Source organism: Heliangelus exortis, chromosome 1 (genome assembly GCF_036169615.1).
Source record: "Heliangelus exortis chromosome 1, bHelExo1.hap1, whole genome shotgun sequence".
Taxonomy (NCBI): domain Eukaryota; kingdom Metazoa; phylum Chordata; class Aves; order Apodiformes; family Trochilidae; genus Heliangelus; species Heliangelus exortis.
Window position 1 is genome coordinate 63,135,410 of NC_092422.1, and position 24,222 is coordinate 63,159,631.

The 24,222-nt window shown below is 42.6% G+C and overlaps 1 protein-coding gene across 2 annotated transcripts in view; it reads left to right on the forward strand.

Moving 5' to 3' along the window:
• Positions 1-2,550: 2,550 nt before the first annotated feature.
• Positions 2,551-24,222, forward strand: part of TBC1D8 (TBC1 domain family member 8) — a 49,192-nt gene continuing 27,520 nt past the window's right edge. The window contains exons 1-4 of one of the 2 annotated variants that reach the window (XM_071745583.1): positions 2,551-2,721; positions 15,785-15,940; positions 20,203-20,321; positions 22,637-22,865. In XM_071745583.1, coding sequence (XP_071601684.1) covers positions 2,595-2,721; positions 15,785-15,940; positions 20,203-20,321; positions 22,637-22,865 — 631 coding nt within the window. In that variant the 5' untranslated portion in view covers positions 2,551-2,594. The remainder of the gene's footprint in view (positions 2,722-15,784; positions 15,941-20,202; positions 20,322-22,636; positions 22,866-24,222) is intronic. The other variant, XM_071745593.1, reaches the window with a different exon arrangement.

Here is a 24,222-nt window from a genome sequence, read left to right on the forward strand (position 1 = left end):
TGATTCTGGTGTGTTTGTGTGTTCTGCTGACTTCTGTGGGAAAGGAGATACCTAGGCAGCTGGAGTGAGGATGGTGGTATCCTAAAACTCACGGGCATTTTGGAAATTGATTTTTTTGAAAATTAATTAATTGTTGCTTTAGGTGACTAGAGAGGCACTCTGTTAGTACCTGCCTTTTCTAGACTTAACAGATACCAAGGGCAGCTAAGCATCAGCATATTTCAGAATGTGGTCTACCAACCTATAGAGCTGTAAGTTAGAAAATTTTGTTTGTTTTACTCGGAAAGCAAAACTTAAGTGGGAGCAGTACCCATACCTGTTTGTTTCTGTTGTTTTTGTTTTTTTCGTTTAGTAACTTGAGCCTTGGCCAGTTGCTTTTGAGTTTGATGGGAAGGTAGAAGCACCTTTTTGCTGCCTCCTTGGGATGTCAGGGAGTGTGCAATGCGTGCAATGTGTGCAATGCCAGGTTGAGAATGAAGTCCACTGTTTACTTTCAGTAGATGTGTTTCTTAAAATAAATATTACAAAATTCTTTTTTTTACTCTGTCATCCTGGATCCTTCTTCTCAGCTAAACCTCTTTTACCCCTCTGAAGTATTTTCTCAGGGGCTCTTTGTTAATTTACTGCCACTAGTCTCACATATTGGAAAAGCTGCTTATTCAAAAAGCTTGAATGGTACCTTTTGCCTTGAATGATTGCCAGTCCAGCCTTGATGTGGTTCCAAAGACTATGACTTTGACACAATACTGTCAGTGAGGTTCCACCAGAAGCATGTGAGATGACACCAGCTCCTGAAACCAACTGCTTTACTCTTCTGCTAACTCTGAAGCTCAAAAGCAACTCAATGGTCAGCAGTCTGCTTGGTCCTCTTCTCTATTACATGTCAAATAAGCCTGCTCAAAAAACAAAGTTGAATGTAAAAAATGCACTAGAAAACAGTAACTGAAATTAGTATTCAAATATTTGAAAAGGGAAGAAATAATCACTATCTCACTTCCCACTTCACTGAGTGTCCTGTCTTCAGGATTGTTCTGGGGGGAGGGAAAACCTCTGAGCTTTTCTTATCCTGAAAGAGCATTTAAAATAACTCCTTCTTACACACTCATTAATTTTTAAAATAATTGTTATGTGGTTGTCCATCATCTCCTTCTTTTAATAGCTTTTATTTTTACATCAGACAAGTAGTACACTTCCATTCTATGTATGGAAATGAAATTACTGCTTTGCACTGAAACTGTACAGAACACAGCTCACACAACACTGACTAGATCTGGCTGAATACAGAATTTTGCTTGCTAAATGGTCCTGCTGGCAGCTGGAAACCAGTCCACATGGTCATCTTCCAAATCCCAGTTATTACCACAGGCTGGGCTTAGTAACACACTGCAGCATCAGCCCCTTTCAACGAGTTGGGAAGTTCACGACTCACATAACAATAGCTTCAGTTTGGTGAAGCTCAGCTCTTCTTCCATAGCCAGTACATTAGTACTGAGGGATCTTTGCCCAAATTATAAGTAAGTACCTGATTGAAGCAGAAGTGACCGGCGTCTCCAATCCCTATGTGTGAGGTCTAGCAGCCTGCCAGCTGCAGTGGTTCTAAAGAATTTTTTAATATTTGTCGCTAATTGGAAGTGGAGTGTGACTGAGGGAAAGACCACTTGGTCAAGTTTTAATGGCAATCTGGGTTAATGAAAATGTGAAATACAGAGGATTACCAATGTAATGTGCTGCAGCAGTCACCTTTTGCGCAGCTTCACAAACGATCCTACCGACAGCTTAGCCTGATTATTTCTTAAATGAAACAAAACCCCAACCCTGTAAGAATTAAGATTTCGAGTTTCCAGTCGAGATACGCAGTTTCAAGCTCTGGCATTCAAACATAAAAATAGAGTAGCTGCGGGCTCACGCTTTGAGTTGTGCTCTAGCAGAAAACAGGAAAGCCGAGCCCCCCCTTCCCCAGCCGGAGCCGAGGCACCCTTTCCTCCCCGCCATCCCTAAGGGTCCCGGGGGCCGGGACACAGACCCAGGGATGGGGGTGGGCACCTCTGGGGCACACGCCGGAGGTGGCTACGCAGGATGGGGAGAGCGGGGTGGCCGAGCCCAGGCGCTACCCTGTGAAGGGGGTTACCGAGCATAGTGGGTGCTGTGCCGGCGGGCAGGGGATACACCAGGACCCCGGGGAAGCCCCCATGTGTGAGGGGCTCGGGGCACTACGGGACATCCGAGAAGAAGAACGATGCCACCCCTCCCTGCCTCGGATGAAGCCGTCTCCCCTCTCCCCTCCGTCGTAACTGCCCGGCCTCACGGAGGGACGCCGATGGCGGCAGCCGGGCCCGCACAAAGCCCCCGGCTCCGCGGGTAGGGCGGCCCGCACCCGGGCTCCGCCTTCAGCCCCTCCCCGGCGGCCGGGACCGCGCGGAGGGAGCCGGAGTCGGAGTCGGAGCCGGCGCCGCGCAGCCCGCGGGGGGCGATGTGACCCGGGTAGCCGGGGCGCGGTGTGGGTTGGTTCGGGTCGGGTCGGTGCGGCGGGGGGCGGGCGAGCAGTCTCGGGGGGTGGGAGGGGGGGAGAGAGAGAGACTCGACGCCGGGGAAAGATGTGGCTGAAGCCCGAGGAGGTGCTGCTGAAAAACGCCCTCAAGCTGTGGGTCACGCAGAAGAGCAGTGGCTACTTCATCCTGCAGCGGCGTCGGGGCCACGGAGACGGCGGCGGCCGCTTCACGGGTACCTGGTGGCACAGGGGGGCCGAGCCGGGCTGGGCTGGGCTGGGCAGTGGGTTCCCCCTGCCTCCGGCTCTGCCCTACGGGAACTTGGTAGTGCCGGGGCGATCCGCCGGTGGGGCGGGAGCGGCCTCTTTTGTTCGTCCCGCGGCGGGGTAGCTCACCGGATCGGTTCGGCATGGCTGGGGGGAGAGCGCGAAGCGGAGCGCCACCGGCCCGGGGCATTGCGGGTCCCCCGCCGCGGAGGCTGCCTCCGGCCGGGCCGTGAGGGCGGTTCGGGAGACGTTTAGTGGTTCTGTAGCCTTGAGCACCGCTAAAGACACTTTTATTAATTCCCCTTCTGTCCCCTCCCGGTGATTTGCTTAAACGTGACTAAGGGCGAGCTCGGCCCCCGCAAACCGCCGTGCGGAGGAGCCGTCCCGGTGCCCGTGGAGTTGGACCGGGGGGTCCGCTGAAGGCTGACTGCAGCCCGCGGAGGCCCCAGCGGGAACCGGGCGGAGGTCCCTGGGAGGTGGAGGGATGCCGAGCGGGGGCTGCAGGCGGCTGTCCCGAGGGGCTGTGCCCCATCACCTTCCTCTACCTTCCCAGACCCTCTGCGACCTGCGCTGAGGCTCACTCCAGTGCATCTGATGGAAGTTACAGGAATAAATCTCGGACTGGTGACTTTTGGCCGATGGTTGCGTTGCAGGGAGGGAGTTGTTAATTCAATGTTGTGGAAAAGTGGATGCCGAGTGAATTCTGCTTCAGGGATATTACGCTTTGTGCGGCTGTGGATCAGCCACGCGATATCCATGTGGCACTCTGGGTGCGTGTAGTGAAGGGATAAACACGCAGAACAAGGGTCAGGCTTTACCCTCGCAATGGAGATTTAGGAGTGACTCCGGCGGGGACGGTGCCGTGCGCTGATTCGGTTTTGTGGAGTAACAGAGGGAGGGCTTGGGCCACGCTTTTGGTTCAAGGGAAGCGACAGCTGAATCCAAACAAACAATACGTGGGAGAAATGATACAGTTTATTAGTGTAGTTCTTGAGTAAAAGCAGGTAAGGCTGCTTTGTGCCTTTTAAAAATCAAAATTTGTAATAGTGGTTTATATATTGGAAAGGATGAGCATGTATTTTCAAAGTTAGTATTTTCTAGGTAGTTTAAGAAGCTACCTTAATATGTTTGATATTTATTTTATTAAAACTCTTTGCTCCTGAACCACTGACCCTTGCCATTTGATAATGTTGCCTTCTGCATTATATATATATAAAATACATGTAATATATATAAAATTATATTTTTCTTTAAATCCGAGCTAATCCTAGCCATGAAGGTACAAAGAGCACAGAATTAATTGTGACTTAGTAGGTCCCATGTTATTTACATCTTGCTAATGACATGCCAGCCCTGGTAGTGTTAATGGAAGTTTTACCAGCAAGTTAAACAAACCTTTACCCTTATATTTTTACTTGCTCCATGTGTGGAAGTCATAGGCCACTCTTTTTTGATTGTAAAGACGATGTGGATTAATTTTCAGAGTTAAAAATAGCTGTTTACAGCTGCTTGATTTAGGTCCAGGACAATCATGAGGTTCAGATTCTCAAACGTTAACTCCTCATGCCTGAGCTTTCTGCAGCAGAAATTTGTAAGCTTAAACCAAACAAGCTGCTTTTCACTCTGGTTAAATTTCAGGTGAATCGTTTTGCTGCATCTACAGTGCAGAGTCTTGCACAAATCTTTTGGCTGGCAAAGAAAAGCCGCTCCTCTCTCAATGTTTTCCAAGGGCACTATAAATTCTGACAGTCTCTTAAACCATTTGGAAATGTTTATATTTAAGGGCTTAGAAATTACAGCCCTGTAACTAAAAAGGCAGCTTGGGAGAGTGTTAACCATAGCTGGAGTTAGATTAATTATTTTTTCCACAATTTTAACTCGAGTAAAATGCAGACCTGTACTGAGAAACATTTGGGCTTTGCTGCTGACTGCTTTCAGTGCTGTTTGGTGCAGGTGCCTGCACCTCCTGATTGTTGCTTTAGGTGACTATGGAGGCACTTTTTTAGTACCTGCATGTTCTAGACTTAACAGATACCAAGGGCAGTTAAGCATTACCATGTTTCAGAATGTGGTCTGCCAACCTATAGAGCTGTAAGTTAGAAAATTTTGTTTGTTTTACTGGGAAAGCAAAACTTAAATGAGAGGCATACCTGTTTGTTTCTGTTGGTTTTGGTTTTTTTTCGTTTAGCAACTTGAGCCCTGGCCAGTTGCTTTTGAGTTTGATGGGGAGGTAGAAGTTTCAAAGATGTGAAGATCCTGTACTTGAAAACATGGTAAAAGAGAATCTCATAACTTCTCTGGTGAGGAGGAGAAGGCTGTGGATGCTCAGGCTGTCTTAAACCCATGTGGCATCAGGAGAATGAAACCTCCAGGAGAACAGATTTCATAAGGAAAGGCTGCTGATGGGGCAGTGGGCCACCCATGATGTCATTTGCTTTAAACAGGGTGCAAGGGTGGGATGCCTGAGCTGCCCTTGTGCTGATTACTGCAACGTGTTATTTGCACTGGACCTATGTAAGGACATCTGTTTTATGTCATATTTATTTGTATGGTAGTTTTTATTTTCTTTGTGTGTGTGTGTTGTTTTGGTTTTTTTTTTCTAGGACATTTCTTTCTTCTTACCAGGGCATTTTATCCATTACAGAAGACTAAGTTAGCTCAGCTGGAGGGTATGTTTTATGTGGATTTAATTCCTGAAGGATGGTCTAGAGATTTCTTGCACAAAAGGGCTTTTCTTCTGTATCTGTGTTTCTTTCTTTGAGCACTGTGTTTCAGTCAGACTCTGAGCAGATGTTTGTGAGAGAGAGACTATATTTACTACTGTTATTTAATTTGCATCCTAGGGCAGTCACTGAGAAGGCACACTGGGCTTGCAAGCAACGGATACAAAAAATGAAGGAGAACTTTGTTCTTTGCCCAGTATCATCCTGGTTTCTGTCTTCCTGAGGGATATGCTTTTCAAGTAATAAATGTTTAACTTGCCACTTTACCTGCATCTCTACTTGAGCACTCTGTTGCATCGGACTTAAGAATGAAATTAATAGTTTATTAGAAATAATTTACAGAAAAGGAATTATAATTGTTTAGCTAATAACTACTGTTGGACTACGTTTAAGTTAATAGATTAAAAAAAATATTTAGCTCAGCAATTTCATTGGTTTTGGTTTGGAGGTTTATTTGGCTAATTGGAGGCTTCTTCTGCTGTCCCTACAAAAAGGCTTGTTATGGAGCCATGACTAACAGGGCAGAGTTGGATGGATTTGGTACTTGCTGAGATCTTTGGTACTGTGGTTACATATTAATGATAAGCTTGAGATGCCATCAGCAGTAAAAAATGCTGTCAAATTCCCTTATGGTAGAATAGTGCAAGATAGTTTAGCCTGTAAGTGAATCACTACTTTCATTTTTATTAGGGGATGTTGAAAGCTTCATTTGCCTTCCTGTTTGATTAGATTAGTTTTGTGCATTTTAACAGCAAAACTGCTTGTTCTGAGAGATGTTGGGAATTATTTCATCACAAAGGCTGGACTGAGAGTAAGTTTTGACTCTTCCCAGGCATCTGATTTTGAAGGTACTATGTACCCAGGGCTTCGTATTGTACAAAAAAAATACACCTGGGGTTCTCTTGAATACTTGAGAAATTTCCCTTTTATAAATACAGTAAAATAAAACTTCAAAATGCTTTTTGTCTTTACTTTTTGAGAAACAGTGCTGCTTTTCTTCTTGCTTGTAGTAGATAAATAAAATAATATGTTTTGTTCTATTGTACCCATGCTTTTAATGGGTATTAAAAGTAATGATTGTTTCCCTCTTCTATTCTTCCAGCCTCCATTTGCAGTACAGGGCACTTTCCAAGCTGCATGTGGTTTTACATTGTTTGCAACTCACAGAGCATGAACATTTTGAAAAGAAACTAATTTCTCCTTCAGCTTATATGGCTCACAGCTTTAAGTATAAGAGACTACACTGGCAAAATCAGCATAGTCTGTATATGAATCTGAATCTTATTATTCCTTTAATAAAAATAAATATGGCAGGCATGATGAATGCACTTCCTTGAGCTATATGTCAGCGATTAAAGTAAACTGTTACAGGATTTTATGTTTTCTTTTAATTAAAATTCTTGCAAGGTGATAGCTTTTGAACTGAATTATAGTGTACCTCTTGGTTGTGGATGGAGAACTAATTACCTGGGAAGAACTCTTCTCCCTTTGCCTGGATTTTACTTTTTTTAACACATGCAGCAAAATGGCTATTGATAAAGTCTATGTTCCTGTTCTGGAAATGGAAAAACAAAAGATCCTTTGCTGTTCTTTCATGCTTTCCAGTCCAAACAGTACCATAATTATTTTAAGTACCTCTAGTAGCCCTGTGCATCTCCCAAGGTCTGGGTAAATAATTTTAGAATAGAAATTTCTATTTCAGGGAAAGGCAATGAGAGGACCAGAGAGGTTGAGGGTTCCCATGATTTATATGGGGAATCCATCTAGATTGCCCCCTGCTTATTACACTGTAGCAGAAGAGAGTCAGAAATATGGTAAAATTTTGATTTTTAGTAGAGAGTGCAAAGTGGGTATCTCCAAAACTTCTACACCTTTTGGAGGGGTGAAAGGCAAAACACTGTAGCATATTAAAAGATCTCCCCCAGACTACAGACTTCAAAACAGCTTGCCTTTTCGTCTTAAAATGTGTGCAAGATAGCAAAATCAGCAAACAAGTTACTGATAAAGAACTCAGTCTGAGCTCTAATTAAAAACAAAACAAAACTTTTATTTTAATGCAGCAGATTGATGAGAGGAAGACATCACAGTAATAATGTTAATAAAGGATATTGGTAGTGCTTACTCTGTATTTGTGCTTTTGTTTTCTTATGGAAGAACTCTGTCTCTGGAACCTTGCACAAGGGGAGGGAGAAATCCAAATACTTCACGGAAGACTTGGACTCTCATCAAAATGTTATCTAGCCTTGCCCACAGCTGGAATTCAGATAGTCAGGTTTTGTTTTTTTCCTTTTATTTTTTCTTCTCCTTATTTGACTAACATTTTTAAGGAGAATGCATGCTTCTAAGCTCTTTCCCATGAGGGCGGCTTCTTGGTCAGGGCGTTTGGCTGGAAGGAAGGGTAGGAGCAGGAGGGTCAGGTTCCTACCTGCAAATCTGGGCACTCCAATCTTCACACACCCCCCATGCAGTCTCCTGAGCTGTGCCTCCTGCTCAGGCCCCATCTGTCTCATGCCATGGGGTGGGTTTCCTGCTCCTAAGACAGCTCAGATGGAATACAGGTGCTAATGTATACTAATAATAAAGGTGAAAATGTGTGTGTGCATGGAGAGAGGGCTCTGGGTGCTGTCTTTTCAGAGACTGACCACCAGCCTGCTGTAATCCAGCAAACAATTACAATGTTTTTTTATTTTCATTTTATAGAGATCAGAGGACACAGGAAAATGGTAGCATGGTTTGGGTTGGAAAGGACCTAGAAAGATTTAGTCCAACCCCTCTCCCATGGTCAGGGACATCTTTCACTGGAGCAGGTTGCTCCAAGCCCCATCCAGCCTGGCCTGGAACACTTCCAGGGAGGGGGCAGCCACATCTGGGCAGTCTGTGACTGTCTCACCACCCTTGTTGTAATAAATGTCTCCCTTATAAAATAATGGAGTGTGTCTGTGGTGGCAGGACTGAAGTAATGCTAGATCAGTCTCTTCAGTGTTATTTGCAGCACCCACCAAAAATGAGAGAGACTGCTATAGTGCCCCAAGTAGCATCCTGTGTCCAGGTAATTTACTGGACTGCAGCAGCTTCTGTGTCCCACCTTCTCGTCCCTTTTCAGGTGGAAAACAGTTACAGGTATTTTCACTTGTAATGTGAGAGTGGAAGCATTTGGCTCTGCGGCCTTCAGGGCTATAAAAATAGGCTTGGCCTGACCCAGGCTGGTGACAGAGGACTGAGATAAGCAGCTGTGAGAGCCCTGCTATGGCAGCGTGCCTGCTTGGAGAAATGGGAATCAGGGCTGAGGAGAAATGACCAGTGCCTCAGGGCTGTTTCTGCTGTCCCAGCATAGCAGGTGGCATGGCTCAGCTCCCTGCTCTTTCCCTGGGGTGGTCTTGCCTTCCACACACAGTGTCCAGTGCTGGAGCTGGATCTCTGCATCATACACAGGGTAATGGGAGTCACAGGAGACACTGACATCCACAGTGAAATGCCCCAGTTCTCCGTGTTTCTCATGTCAAGCCTCCCTGGAGTGGTGTGACTGAGGAATAATGATTAAACAATTCAAGTTTATTCCTACAACCCAGGTTTGGTTTTGTTGTTGATTGTTTTTTCTTTTTTCGATTTTCCTAGCGGCAGTGTTTGGTCTGGCAAAGGCCATGTTGGAAGTAATATAAGGGGCTGAGTGTTGATATTTCCCTGAGTTAATAAATGCTTGGAGCATTAGGTCTTTGTGCTGAAATCTAATGTTTTCTGTGCTTATCTTCAAGTGTGGTGAGCCCTTATCATTACAAAGGAAACACAGCCTTCCTACAGCCCGTGGAGCAGTCCTCCTTCATCCTTTTTCTTATGTACTTGCCCAAATAAGTTCTGTTTTGTTTTGTTTTTTGTTTTTTTTTTCTTGTGGTGGAGGCCTATAAGAAATTTTCTCTCGTGTGTTGTACTGCACCAAATCTTTTTAATATAGATTTGCAGAATTCAGCAATGATGGTGGCCAGTGTCATTAGTAGCCTTGCATAACTGATGGTGTTCTTAGCCTGCAAAAATGTGGAATTTTAGGGGGCCTGACTGAAAGTAGGGACCTTTTAAGCATCTTGAGTTTTAGAATTTTAGAGCAATTCAATCACGATGGTATGAAAGACCTACAGACAACCCCAAACATTTATACTGGGGGCCACCACTGGCCAGCAGTAACTTCATGCTCACTGTCCTGGCTATATCCTACCTCAGTGCATCTTGGAAGTCTCCACCCTATCCTGTAGTGCCTGGTGCCTGTGGGATGAGTGGTGCTTTCTATCTGGGCTGTAAGAGCCCAGATGGTCCTCAGTGCATCTCAGCTCTGGGTCTCACCTTGGGCCTGTGCTGGGTTTGTGGGTGGCATTTAAGTCTCCTTGATGGTGGGGTGGTTGAGTCTAGGTGGGAGCCAGCTTCATAACTCTCCCATCTTTCTCTCAGAAAAATCATTGCTCCTGTGGAGAGCTTCTGAGATGCCTGGCAAAGCCAGGCAAAGCAGCCCCTGCTCTTCAGGACCATCTGGGAGTGCCCATTTGTAAGGCTGAGTTTTTCCTGGTTGGTGTGAAAACCATCCTTCCTTCTGCTGCAGCTGGAGGCCAGGGAATGGGGACATCCCTGAGTCCCTTCCGCTTCTGCTGCCTGCTTGTGGGTTGCTTATTCAGCCAGCATGGTCACCCCCAGTGCAGCTAATTGCTGCCTGCCGTGGCTATTGTGAGACTAATTGTTTGCAAATAATTGTGAGATGGAGGAAACCTCGTGAAGAAGGGTAATTAGGATTCAGGGAATGGGGTGCTTCTCTGCCTCAAAGAGCTGAGATTAATTCAGTGTCATTGAAACTGCCAAAACCAAAAAACAACTTTAAGTTTATGATCATCTGAGTTGTTTGATTCGCTCATTTCTCCCACTTCTCATACCTGAATGCCTCTGGCAGCTGTGACCTCGCCTTGTGAAACTGCATCCTCTGGGAAGCAACCTGTACCGCTAGCTCTTTCTGCTTCCTGGGAAGAGCTTTCTTCTTTCTGGTGAAGTTTTTGTTCTGTTAGACTGCTGCTTTTGCTGCCTGGTGGAGGAGCAGAAGTAGAGAACAGCAGAGAGCTCCTGAGGGTGAATTTGGAGGTATGCTGTACACGGTGTGGCTTTGTACTGGAGTGACAGCCTAGCAGGAGGCTAGGCTGTGGCTTTCATTGTAAATCCCTTGATTTGGTGGCTTTGCCTTACAATAATAACCTAGCCTGACTGAAAAAATAAAAAAATAAAATTATACGAGTATTTAAAACAGGGCTTTGGCACGATCCAGATAAGCACAGCCAACAAATAGTCTCCTGTATGGCCCTGGAGAGCAGCCACCGAGCAGTCACTTCAGTCCCCAAGGGCCATGTGGTGCCACTACTTTCCTGACCTTTAGGTGCCTGCATCCAAGAGCAGGCTCAGCTCTGGAGGCTCTGAGTGTCTGGGCAAATTGGTCTGGGTCCAGGTACTGTAGTGCTGGTCCTCTGCCTGTTTGATTTGGCTGCTAGTCTTAAAGCACACCTTGTTGTCCCCTTGTGCTGACCTTCAGTGAGGTTGAAACCTCAAGTTGTCTTTTTGAGTAGCCCAAGGAGAAGGGGAAAGTCAGCTTTTCTCTCTGCAGTCAATCTCTGCAGTAGTCGCTTTGCTTCTGCAGTATTTAAAGCTGCTCCCCAGGATGCTGCAGGTGCAGGCCCCTGTGGTTATGGGTGGGTGGGGTGTAAGCACTGGATTGGGGAGGTTCAGGGCTGTGGCACATGGGTGGGAAAAGGTGTTTCTTTGTTCCTCCCATCCAGCCTGCTGCACCCCAGCTTTTTAAAGTGCTGTCAGAATTTCTCGCCAGCTAATTGCAGATATCACGTGTTATTTCTTCTTTGAACTGTATCAACCTTCACTTCTTGCTTTGTAATGAATTTATGAGTTTGCGTTAAAAGATCAGGCTGAGGGGATCAGATGTCTTATTTAAAAACAAAAAACTGTAAGGGTAATATTGCTCAGTATTGTGCAACTGCAGGCTTCTGTGTCACTTAACCTTACATTTAACTCACATGCACACACACCATAGTAGCTTTGGTCTTTTTGCCTTTTTGTTTAATTTTTTTTAGGGTTTTTAAAATTTATTGGTCCCAGCCTCCTAAGTGATAAGTCCGAGTCCCTCTGACTTGCTGCTGCTGAAGTGACCACCCCATTTATGGGAAGGCATTTGAGTAGTTTAGAAAAAAATCCCTTTATGCCCTTTAAAATATGATGGAGGTAAGCAGGAATCATCTTGCTCTATGCTGAGGGTGCCTTAATTAATTTGCTGTTGAGCAGGCATCATTCTTAGTGCCTTTGTCTCTTTTTATCCTAAAAGGTGGAAATAATAGTTTTTCAGTTCCAGTTTTTAGTTTGAGTTCAGCTTTAAGCATCTACTGTACAGTGTCAAGGAAGTTAAAAGAATTTTTAAAGTACTGTGTAGATAATTAACAGTGATCTGGCAAAGGAGCCTGCATTCTTTATTTTGGAAGATATGATGTGTTCAGTAGAGACTGGTATTATATTAACTTACTGCAAACACATTCCTTTTTCTATATTAGTTACAAGCATGCCACAGGATAACTTGTAATGGGATATTTTATCTTTCTGGGGCTGTATAAGGAACCATTTATTTAAAGATGAAGAATGGTGCGCTTGTGGTAGTTCATTTGAGAACCTAATAGTTAAAAAATATCCTTGACATTTTTTTCTGTGAGGAAATGCTCAATAACTTCATTGTATGTTATGTCCTCTTTGTGTCCCATTAGGTTACAGACTGGCCTCTAAAAGGGAGACACACTGCCTACCTGTTGCAAAATTAGAAATGGTTCCTTGCTAATTTTTATGCTTGAGTTTATTTGTAGTTTTGTATCCATCGTTTGAATAATTGCAGAAGTACTGAACTGCTGTTTTACTTTAGGATACTCCAGTTTCCAGTATTGAAGCAATAAAGATGAACAGAAGTGGGTGTTTCAGTGAAATAAAAATGACCAAGCCAGGTGTGGGATTTGTAGTGAGTTTTCCAGATTTGTTTTATAGACTTAATTATGAAAAAATATAGATGTGTTCCCTCTACCTGAAATCCATCTTACAGCTGAAGTAATCAGATTTATTGAGAAGCATAATTTCAGAAGTGTGTCCCTTTCTTCTGTTCTCCCTATTTGTCAGAAGTATACATTACACCTGAAACTTGAATTTTAGCCTGGAAATACTCTTTCTTTATGAAGAAACTTGAACCTTTTGAGGAATCAGTAGTCTTTATCAGAAGGCTTTGCAAATGTATGTCTGCAGCTTTCCTTAGCATAGTTACTGCACAGTTAACTGCTTTGCTGAAATACTTCTGCCTCTTGGGAGGTCAGAAAGCAGACAAGAAGTTGTTGGAGTGGCTTGTTAAAGGGAAAGAGGTACTCTGGGTTTTAAGGTCCTCCCAAAAATCTTGCCCCACATAGAGTAAAAAAATCAGCAACACAAAACACAAAAGTATGACAGTTTTGGGAAGGAAACGAGTGTAGTAATTATTATTTCTTTCCCCCCTGCTTCTGTTTCCTTTTTATTTTTGACTGTCCTGTTAGATGTAAATGGTTTTGCCTTTGCCTGTGAAACAGAAGATGTCTGCATCCTAAATGAAGGCATTCTAATGCATCAACATGTGAGCTAGAAGCCCTTTATGTAATTTATATGTACCTGTGAGCCACAGGCCCTTTGATTTTATAAACAGACCATATTTTATAAGAAACTCCTCCATGGAAGAAGCACTTAGGACATTTTATTATAAAGATGCTTGCTCATGAGGTATTTTAAAAAGAATGTTTCAAAGTCAGTATACTGTGTAAAGTTTCTTGTTTGTTTGTTCAGGGATTTTTAGGTTGCTTATTTTTTGAGGCTTCAGTGAGACGCCTAATGCAAGTATAACAATTTGAAAGTTACCCCAAATAAGTATGAGGCAACACACACTGGAAAAATTTTGGCTTTAGTTTTAGTAATTTTCTTGCTACTTCAGTTTCAACTAAGTGTTCATCTGTTAGGCTTGGATGTACTTAGAGAGTGTTGAATTCTATTCACACTCTTGCAAATGCACTCTTAGTAATTTCCTCTCCCTCCACTTCAGTTCTATCAGTCTCTCCTTTATTTTTTCAGCACTTAGGCATCAACTTCATGTGCAGCTGAACCACTGTAGAAAAAGCAACTGCTAAACCACAGTCGTGGGGTCCTGCTGAACAAGGTTGCTGCTCTGTGTTTGGCAGGCTTGGGTTTAGCTGTTCTGGCTTTGACTCCACACCTCTGCTGATTTTACATCCCTTCTGGAGCAACCCCACCTGGCAGAGGACAGGATGGGAGCCCCATCAGCGTTGGTGCTGGCTCTGGGTTCTGGATGAATGGGGTGCAGCCCCTTGTAAAGCCCTTGCAAGGACTCCTAGCACGTGGATGGGATGCTTGGGCTTTATGCTGGCAGGTGTCCTGGTGCCTGTGCTCTTTTTAATTTTTTTTATTCTTAGTTCTGGCTCCTCCTTGTTATCCTGAGTTGTTATTTCAGCTAAAGAAGTAAAAACAAAATTTTGCAGTTACTTCTGTGGTTTCATGTTTGTTTGTTTGTTTGTTTTCTTTCATGATTCTGAAAAAAAATTTTCACAAATCATATTTGGTTAATTCTCTTGGAATTTTGGTAATGCTTACTGTTAGTTGACTTTTTTCCCTTGACTTTCATGAAATGAAAAAGAAATCTGTCTCCTAGATCTACATCAGGAGAAAACACAGAGCACTGCATAAGTTTCTTCTTTCTCTCTCTTGAAAGGTCTCATTTTATTGTTTCTGTGATTGTTCAGGTGATGGACTGGAGAATGCAATTATGAAAACTGGAAGGGCTGGCAAAATTTTTGGGAGCTGTGAATAGTTCCTTTTATGTTGGGTTGATAGTGAAGGAACAAAACCTCATCAGGTTGGAAAAATTAAACATGCAAAGGAAAAGCATCATAATGCAGGAAAGTTCCTTCTAGGTGCTCTGGTGGTTTAAGCATACATGATAAAGCCATTCCTTGCTGTCTGCTATCCTTCTCCATAGGGGGTATTTTCTCTGAACAACATAACACTATAGGGGAATTAGTTATAAAGCTACTCCTGGATTACTATTTGCTAGTAACATAAACCAGTTCTGGGTTACTTTAATATGCCAGGTTGTAGATCACTGCACTTGAATAACTTCATGTGTAGCTTGGTTCTGCCTGATGGGAGGAGGTAACAGTAAGGTTTCCAGGCTGTAAATATTTTTTGGGGGGGAGCAGCAGTTGCTCCAGCTCTCTAAAATGAGTTTGCTTGTATTTACATCAAGTGCTGATTTACAGTGAGATGCTGCTGCAAGACTTCTGGAATGCTTTGGTGTGTACACAAGATACAGGAGGTGATTTTCCACTCTTCTTACGTCTGAGACTTTGCTGGTAGTGAGCATTATGTCGAGTTTGGAGTGTCATGCTTAAAGATCAGCTGGGGAGATGCCAGTTTAATCTCAAGAACAGTGAACTGTTTGAGAAATTTGACCCATAAAGATGAGATGACTGGGGGTTCTTAAAAAAAAAAAAAAAAAGCAATCATTAGAAGGTGAGCAACTATAATGATACTTTTTCAGTATGTTAAGCATTAACTTAAAGAAAATGCTTGTGGCCAATAACTCTCTTGTGTTCCAGTGAGCAGGATTAATTTCCAGTAAGAAAGATGAAGATTGTGGTGGTTGGCTTGCTTGCTTGTTTGTTTGTTTTCTGTAAGAATTCTTAATGAAAATAGTGGAAGAGGCTTGCCAGGGAAGTTGTTGCATCTTGATTGTGGGAGGATTTGGAGAACAGGTTAGACAAACACCATGCATGGTATAGGTGTATTTATCCAGCTTCAGAGCGGGGCTAGAATGGTAACTTCACAAGGTGCCCTCGGGCCTTTCCATTTCATTTCTGTGATTATATACATATACATGAGGCAAAACAGGAAACTCCAAAGAAATCCATGCGCTTCTGATCTCCTAATCTGGTTTGCTGTTCACATTTTAAGCATTTGTTCATTGCAGCCTAAAGGAGGGGAAGAATATTTATTATATATATACAATATATATATATAATATAGCAATTGTATTAGAATTAGTATTATTTATTATTAATTATAATTATTAATATATAACAAATTATTATTATATAACAAATTGTTATTATTATTATGTTCTGTTTTAATTTTACTTCAGGTGTGAAAAGGCATGCAGGCTACAGAAGTGAAAGTTGCCCCTAATTCCCTTTTCCCTCCTTGTTCTTTGCAGGTCGCTTGGTCGGTGCCCTGGATGCCGTGTTAGACTCTAATGCCCGTGTTGCTCCATTTCGAATATTACTCCAAGTCCCAGGCTCACAGGTTTACTCTGCCATTGCATGTGGTGAGTTATTGAACGGATCAGAAGTTTACTGGGCCATAGCTATTGGTGAGTCACATGCAAAAAAACCCGAACCGGTTCTGAGCATGATCAGTGTCTGCATGTCCAGGAAGCTGAAGGTAACCACAGCTAGTGGTGTGCGTGTGGAAAGCTATTGCCTATAGCTTGTTTAACAACCATATTAACCTCTGGTTAAAATCCCAGGTAGGAATTATGGAAGTGTTAACTAGGAGCAATAAGTTTCTGTAGCAAGCTTGTTTAGCTGAGGCTGTTCTACGTGAATTTTCTGTCCCTTGCAAAGAGAAATGTTCATATCCATTTCTGTCCCCACAGCAGTAGTATCTTGCACTTAGAATGGGCTTTTTCCAGTCTAGTTTTTTGCTTGCTTACTATGAAAAGTCTTACCAAGGACATAGATAAGGAAATATGACTGGAACATTTGGAAGTTCCTACATGATTTAGGAGGTAAAGTTGTCAGGGGCGAATGCGTAATTGCCTGTTCTGTTGTGCAGTGATCCATTTCGCAGTGTTTCTGCAACCTCTGAAGGACAATCTCATCTTTGGGAAAGTGATATTGATGTGAATTGCAGTAACCTGGCCATGGCACTCTAAAGGCCTTCCGAATGCACTTGTTCAATTCATCCTCTTCTTGCTTGGACAGTCTGCAGGAGTGTTCTCTGACCTTTTCCTCCAGTCTACCAAATCCTGGCATTGACATTTACAGCAGGTTTTCCTTTGGGAATGGTTCAAAGCTATGGCAGGGGAGGTTCAGAAATTTCTGACTGAGAAGGAGATCAAACACTGGAACGGGCTTCCTGGAGGGGTGATCAATGTCCCAAGCCTGTCTGTTTAGGAGGTATTTGGATGACACCCTTAATAACACACTTTAACTTGACCATCCCTGAAGTGGTCAAGCTCTGTTGGACTAGATCATCACTGTGGGTCCCTTCCCACTGGAATATTCTGTTTTGTTCTATACTCTCCTTTCTTGTATGGATCAAGCCATGAAATATTTAGCCACTAGATGTGTTGACATGTTGTTGATGGTGTTTGACACAGCTGCCCTCTGAAGGGAAGGTGCAATCTGCATGTTCATCCCCTTCCTTTGCACAGCCTCATTCAACATTTCTTCCTTGGCTCAGAAGAGACCTCTCTGCTTGTTCCTCATTAGAACAGGGAATTTTTCCCTGTGCCAGATGTGTCTTAAGAAGCTTGCATAAAGTCTGTTTGTGCTGTTTTTGTTGTTGCTAGGTTTTCTTTGGTTTCCAATTGCTCTGTGCTTTATATCCCTATCTCTGTCCTTTTTATACTTAAATAATGCCATCTCATGGAGAAATATAAAAGCTTCATGCTGTTACAGTCTTCTCATAAAGCCAGGTAGCTTTCACTGGAAAAGCAAGCTCAGTTTTGCTATTGTGGGCAACATTTGAGTGTGAGTAATAACACTTTCTGGGGCTGATCCTTGCCCTAGTCATGCTAATTCCCACAATTTTTGAGTTTTACTTGGTTTGTTTTTTGGGTTTTATTAATCTTTTTAAGAAACTGCAGATAAAATACTTGAGTGGTTGGAATGATTAACTATTTTTCTGTGATAAACTTACTGGATTAATGTTTTTCAGAATTCTCATTGGCTCCTCTGAATGGATGCTGAGCCCTGAGAAAATGAAATTTATACTTCCAGAGTGGAAAGCAGAGGTCTCTGTTTTGTATGCTGTGTGTGTAGGACAGGCAGTTTCCAGAGCTGCATGGAAATTAAAAGCCATGGTAGCAGAAGTTTTTTCTGAATAATATCTCTGCTGTGAAACCCTGATGTGTGTGTTCAGGGGAGAGCTGGTGCTGGCAATAGGAGTCAGAGGAACAGCATCACCCAACCCTTTCCTTAAAAAGCTGGAGAATTTTCCCTGCACAGAAGTGTCTATTGCTGCTTGCCCAGCTCTGCTTCTTGCAAACATGGCATTAAGAGTTTTGTTACTGGGTTTGGGAGGAGCAGCAAGTCAAATTAAGGTTCTGGCTGTATAGCAAGGAAAAGGAGCAGCACACAGGAGCTCCTTCCCATCTCCTGGTGGAACTTCATTACGGGTAATCATTAGTCAGTTAATTAGAAGGACATTTTAAAAATTGTACGTTGGCAATTCCAGGAGCTGTAGGCTTAAAATATAATATATGTGTGCAGGTCATATCTGTGTTACAGACTTTTGCATATCTCCAAGGGCTGATAGGAAGCCTGAGCCCTGCCCAGTGTAGCTATTCTGGCAGAGGTGTTTTAATCTAAGTGATTAATTGTATTACACCAGTATGGGGAGAAAAAAAAAACCCTAGCCGTAGGACTGGTGTAGAGCCACTTAAGACTTCCCTGAAAGAAAGCTTGTGGGAAAAACAGAAACTGAAGTCTCAATTAACTGAAGTAGCTTTTGAGAGAAGAGAGAGCAAAAGGGTTAGGTGAGAAATGGATTTAAAGAAGAGTTTGTGAGGAGTGAGGCTGTGATTACGCTACATATGCATTTGGTACAGGCACATAAAGAAGGTGGTTAAAAGGTGGAATAAAATGCTGTGCATAGCATCCACACAGGAAGAGGAGAAAGGAAGGAATGGGCAGTGCTTGGGTCACATCACAGAACAACTTTATGCTCTGAAATGGAAATTGGAGATAAAGAAGGGAATTGAAAAGCTGAGGAGTTGGCCTGACCAAATGAAAGGGGTGAAGAGATCTTTCAGTATTGGAGCTGAATCACTGGAGATACCTGAAGGAAGGCAGGAAGGGTTGCAGCAGTCCCAGTGGGAGATGGCCACTGCCAGAGCAGAGCAGTCTGAGCAGTGTGGATGCTGCTGTCAAAGGCAGCTTTCTCACAGCTTATTTCACAAGAGGCAGCCCATCAGCTCTCTTTTGCAATTAGTATCTTTTAGGTTACTCCAAAATAAAAACTCAAGGCAGTATTTGCTGGTGCAGCCATTTCAATGTAAAATGACTGCATTTGTGGTGGTTTTAACCATCGATGTAATTTGTTTCCTTTACCTAAAGGACATTTAGGTGTCTCTTCTTTCATGTTTATTTATTTATTTATTTAAATTTAACCTTGATTAATTATATTTATGAAGTTCTATCACAAGACGTTCCTATCAAGGAATTTAAAGCTTGGAAAGTTTCCCTGAAACAGAGCAAAATGGAAAATCCATAACTAAATTGATCGTATTTTTTTTTTTGTTGTGAGGCAACATGATGCATTTCTGATGCACGCACAAATCAAATCTTGAGATAATGGGTCTTCTGTTTGAGATTAATTTTATTATCATATTCATCTGTGATTTGTGTGTCTCTTACATCCAGCTATTTCTCTGCTTTCTTCCATTAGCAAGACACTAAGAAAAGTAACTTTTGCTGACTTTATATTTTTACCTACAACATGTAATCACTGACCAGTAAGATCTGGGGGGGATAGATTTCCCCCTAGTTGCCTTGTATGTTGCCTGTCTTGCTCTGACTTTTCTGTCATTGTGTGATGCAGAGACAGCTCAGTTTTGAGCAGGAACAGCCAAAACAAGTAGGTGGTGACTGAAATACTATTTCTGAAGTTAGTGTGAACACATTAGATTTAAAACAACAACAGCAAATCCCTTAAATCCTTCGAGGAGGAGACCCTAAAGGTTTGTAAATCTGTGTTTATGAAAGATTTTCTGTTTACCATATTCCTTCCCCAGACTACAGAAGTGTGCTCTTATAGACCCTTTAGGTGTTGCAGAACCACAAAGTCTTGTATTTTTAGGTACTTTAATTGTAACAGAGTGCTTTTCAAATAGGATGGCGATAACAACCATCCTCTCAAAGGGTGCACACGTGTTGGGGTGTGTGTGTGTGTGTGTGTGTGTGTGTGTGTGTGTGTGTGTGTATGCATGAGCATATGAGGGAGGGAGAAAGAAAGATCAGAGACTTCTGGGAACAGGACATAAATCAAAGATTTCCAGTGGCTGCTTAAGGATTGTCGTATCAAAATAAGGTACAGTCTAGCAGCTCAGGATGAAGTTTTGCTGGTTGCACTGCTTTGACTTTTAATGCAGCATTTGCTGGCTGAGAGCTTTTGAGAAGATAAAACTAAAAGCACTAAAACTAATTCTCTGAAACAATGAGGTTTCTGTTTTGTTTTTTTCTAACTATACTGCTGCAAACTAGGCCTTTTTGACCTGTTTGCTACCAATAATTTTGAGGTTAGTAGTTCAGTTTCTCAAATTAATTTATGAAATAGTGTTTTGTCATTTCCTTCCTTTGAGTTTTATTTTGCAGGATGAGTTTCATACATTACTTTTTGCTTTGATAGGTGCCACTGCAGAGGAGATAAACCAGCACTGGGAATGGCTGGAACAAAACTTGCTCCATACTTTGTCTGTGTTTGACAATAAAGAAGATATTGTTAATTTTGTCAAAGGGAAAGTGAAGGTAAGGAAATTGTCCTACTGTCACCCTTCCCTGTCTGATAACACGTGGTTTATTAGAAATAGTGACATGAAGTTGTTGACGTTCCTATTTGGTTTTGTCCATCTAAACGTTACTTATTGGGGTTTTTTTGTGTGGCACTTGCAGCTGATGTGGCCAGCATCTGTGCATCTCTACTCAAATTTCCTTGGAAACATCTCAGAACCAAAGTATCTGTATTCCACCTGTCCCTTTCTAGCTTCACTGTTCCTCTCTTCCCTGTGATTGTGCAGCTGAGCTTTCTTCAGCATCTGCTTTCAGTTCCTCTGCCTCTCCAAAATTTTAGATACTTTCAGAATGATAGAATGGTGAGGGTTGGAAGGATCCTTAAGGATCATCTAGATCCAACCTTTCTGCCTTGGGCAGGGACACACTTCCACTAGACCAGGTTGCTCAAGGCCCCATCCAACCTGGCCTTGAACACTTTCAGGGAGGGGGCATTCAGAATTTCTCTGGGCAACCTGTGCCAGTGTCTTACCACCCTCATAATAAAGAATTTCCTCCTAAATACTCCCTCTTTCGAGTTTTAAGCCATTTTCTCTTGCCCTCTTGCTACACACCCATGCAAAAAGCCCTACTCCAGCTTTCTTGTAGGTCCCCTTCAGATATTGGAAGGTTGCTGTAAGGTTATCTTGGAGCCTCCTCTTCTCCAAGCTGAACAGCCCCAATTTCCTCAGCCTGGCTTCATGGGGGAGGTGCTCCAGGCCTCTGATCATTTTTGTGGTCCTCCTCTGGACAGGCTTAAGAAGCTCTATGTCCTTCTTATGCTGGGGATTCCAGAACTGAACAGTGTGCTCCAGGTAAAGCTCTCGCTGTGAGCAGGATTTCCCTTCTTACATCTCAGCTTTTCCTCCTTTCTTCATTTCTCCACCTATTTCCCATGTTTTTCCTAGCTTTATACCATCATCCTGCCCACTTCCTCTCAGTTGGGGCTCAGAGGTGTCCACGGGTGATACAGCCACAGTTCCTGGACCTGCTGGCATCTCACCCCTGTGGACCACGATGCAGTCCCCACCATACAGGGACAGGGGACAAGGTCCTTGTGCAATGTCACCTGTGTTGTAAAGATCATGGCACAGAAACTACCCATGGCTTTGCAGGGTGAGAGTGTTGGCTGGGCACTGCGGTGGTGCTGCTGGCTGCCTGCAGGGTTGCAGATAATAGCATCCTTTTGGATGGCTAAAGAATTGTGAAAGTGGGGGAATTTGGTGACTGACCAAATAATAATAGTAATGTCAGGTGTGGTAGAGCTTGGAAAGCTTAGTGCCCTGTACTCTGCTTCTAGTAAAATCCATGCTCCAAGGGGAGCTTGGTGATGGCTGGCAGGGCTGTGGGTCTGCTGGTGGCTGCTCTGCCTCAGGTTGAGCTGCAAGCTTCTCCTTGCTGACACTTTTGGTGCTTTTCCCCCCACACTCCCTTTGGGAAATTTGTAGGAACCTAATGTTTTTGGTGAGTTTCAACTCTGCTGCTGTTATCACAGTGGGCTGTGAAGTTGGGGAAGAAGAAAACAGGGAGGCAAACTATGCAAATTTTAATTTTTTTCCTTCTTTCTTAACCCACTTTGTCTTAGTGCACAGAAAGTCTGGAATGCAATTAATCTCTCTTGAATACACTGTGTCAGCCTGTTACCTAGCACAGCACATGCTTAAAAGTCTTCAGGCTTCATTAATGTTAAGCCCGGGTCTTGGATCCTCTACTGTAGATTTTTGGCATGTTAGGACCACTTGGTAATTTTGAATTATACAAGGTGCTGTAACATACAGCTTTGTCTGAATGGTGCTATGCATACTTAACTTGTTTCTTGTAATATTGTTATTGAGGTTTTCAACACTTGATTAGATTGGCATAGTTGTTCTTGAAACCATTTTTTGAGATGGTTCAAAACATTTTACTAATTACTGACATATCTCACTGCATTGCCTCTCCATAGGAAAACGGAGCTGGTCAATATACACAATTGTTACTTTGCCTTTGCTATGTGCACACTAATTAACAGAAATCATAAGGCATAGTGAAACTGTTAATATATGATTCTGCCAGACTCATTGAAAATATTATAATAATCAAAAGGCCCCAGAGTCTTGATTTGGAGGCATTTGAAATGTACAAGAGCTGTAAACGCTGCAGAAATGTCTTAATTTGTGAAAACTGCAAAACAACATGAATTTCATTGTAAGAAAGGGCTGTGTTATTAAAATTTGAATGGGCAGCTTGTAGTGACTTGCTTGAATGTGAATGCCATAGCTTCATCCTGATACATTATCTCGTTATGGACTCAGGCACTGATTGCAGAGGAAACGAGCAGCAAGCTCGCCGAGCAGGAGGAAGATCCTGAGAAGTTCCGAGAAGCCCTGGTGAAATTTGAATCCAGATTTAATTTTCCTGAAGCTGAGAAGTTGATCACCTATTACTCCTGTTGCTGCTGGAAAGGAAAAGTTCCTCGGCAAGGCTGGCTTTATTTGAGCATCAATCATCTCTGTTTTTATTCCTTCTTCCTGGGCAAAGAATGTAAGTGTAAATGGGTAAGAAATGTAATGCTAGGCAGAGATAAAAATGTAACCATTTTTTAAAAATAAGAATAGCTAGGGTTGTTATGAAAAGCCTGGCTTTCCTCTGAAGTATAGTTTCTGAGTTTTTTGGTTTTCATCTGAAAGATTCTGTTCAGTTTAGTTTTCACTTCAGCCTTTATTTTAAATATTGTATTATTAATCTGGTAATAAAAAAGAAACTATAAGAGCATGTAGACACAACTGTTTTTTGTTTGGTTGTTGTTTTTTTTTTTTCTTACCGTGGTGAAACAGGCTTAAAATGTAACAAACCTTATACAAATTTTGAAGTAGAGACTTTAGTGCCACAAAGGCTGAGGAAGGGACAGGTCCCTCTCACTGGTGGTGAAGCAGCATGAACGCTGCTGGGTGGCAGGACCAGGGGTGGTGGGGCCAGGGATGCCTGAGTCCAGATGCCTGCCTGGAAATAGACCAGAAAACACAATAGGGCTGTGCCCTGAAGAGTCAGGTGAATATTTGGAGTTTTTAAGGGAAAAAACCAAGAATTTAAGGATTTCTTTGTGTTTCAGAGTAGTAGTGCAGGAAGGTCATGAGAAGTTTGTCCTGGGGCTTTTAGACATTCAGGTGGAGTGTGTAATGAGTGTCTAGAACAAATGTACATTTTAAAGCAGTGAGCCATATGACTTTGATCATGGTGCTTCTCTGCAGATGAAGTGTGGTGTGGTTATTAAAGCCTGTCAGAATAGGTACTAGAAGGTAAACATTAATGTAACCATTTAAACTTCATATAATTTCTCTGTTGGATAAGATTGTTTATGAACTGATGGCATTTAAAGTCTTGTTTATCCTGCTCCAGCTTCAGCAACCATAGTAATATAAACCTATTCTGCTGTAAATATAGCAAGAATTGTCAGCTATAAGAATTAGGAAGACTTTACCATTTAATGTCTGGGTTTAATATTTGGGTGGCTAGTCAAATAAAACTATAGAATTTTAAATGAAATACATTAATGTAAAAAATAAGAAAGACAGTAGTAGGTAACGTGTGAGACATAAAATATACAAAGATATTATTCCTTTTGTTTCAGGCCAGTTATTTTGTCATATCTGCAAAAAGTGGCAGAGTTAGAATTAAAATGCTCATAAGTTTGCTATTGATTATAAAAACAAAAGTTGGGTTTTGCTGGGAAGGCTAGAATTGAGTCTCTTGATACATACTGGATACCTGAGCTCTTGTTTAATATCCTGGTTTTCTGTTTAGCATCAAGTAATATCCTTGTCAATTATTTCTTCTTGCTATCATTGCTGGCTTTCTCTCATTAAATCTGAGATACCAGTCTGCCAAAGCACACAAACCA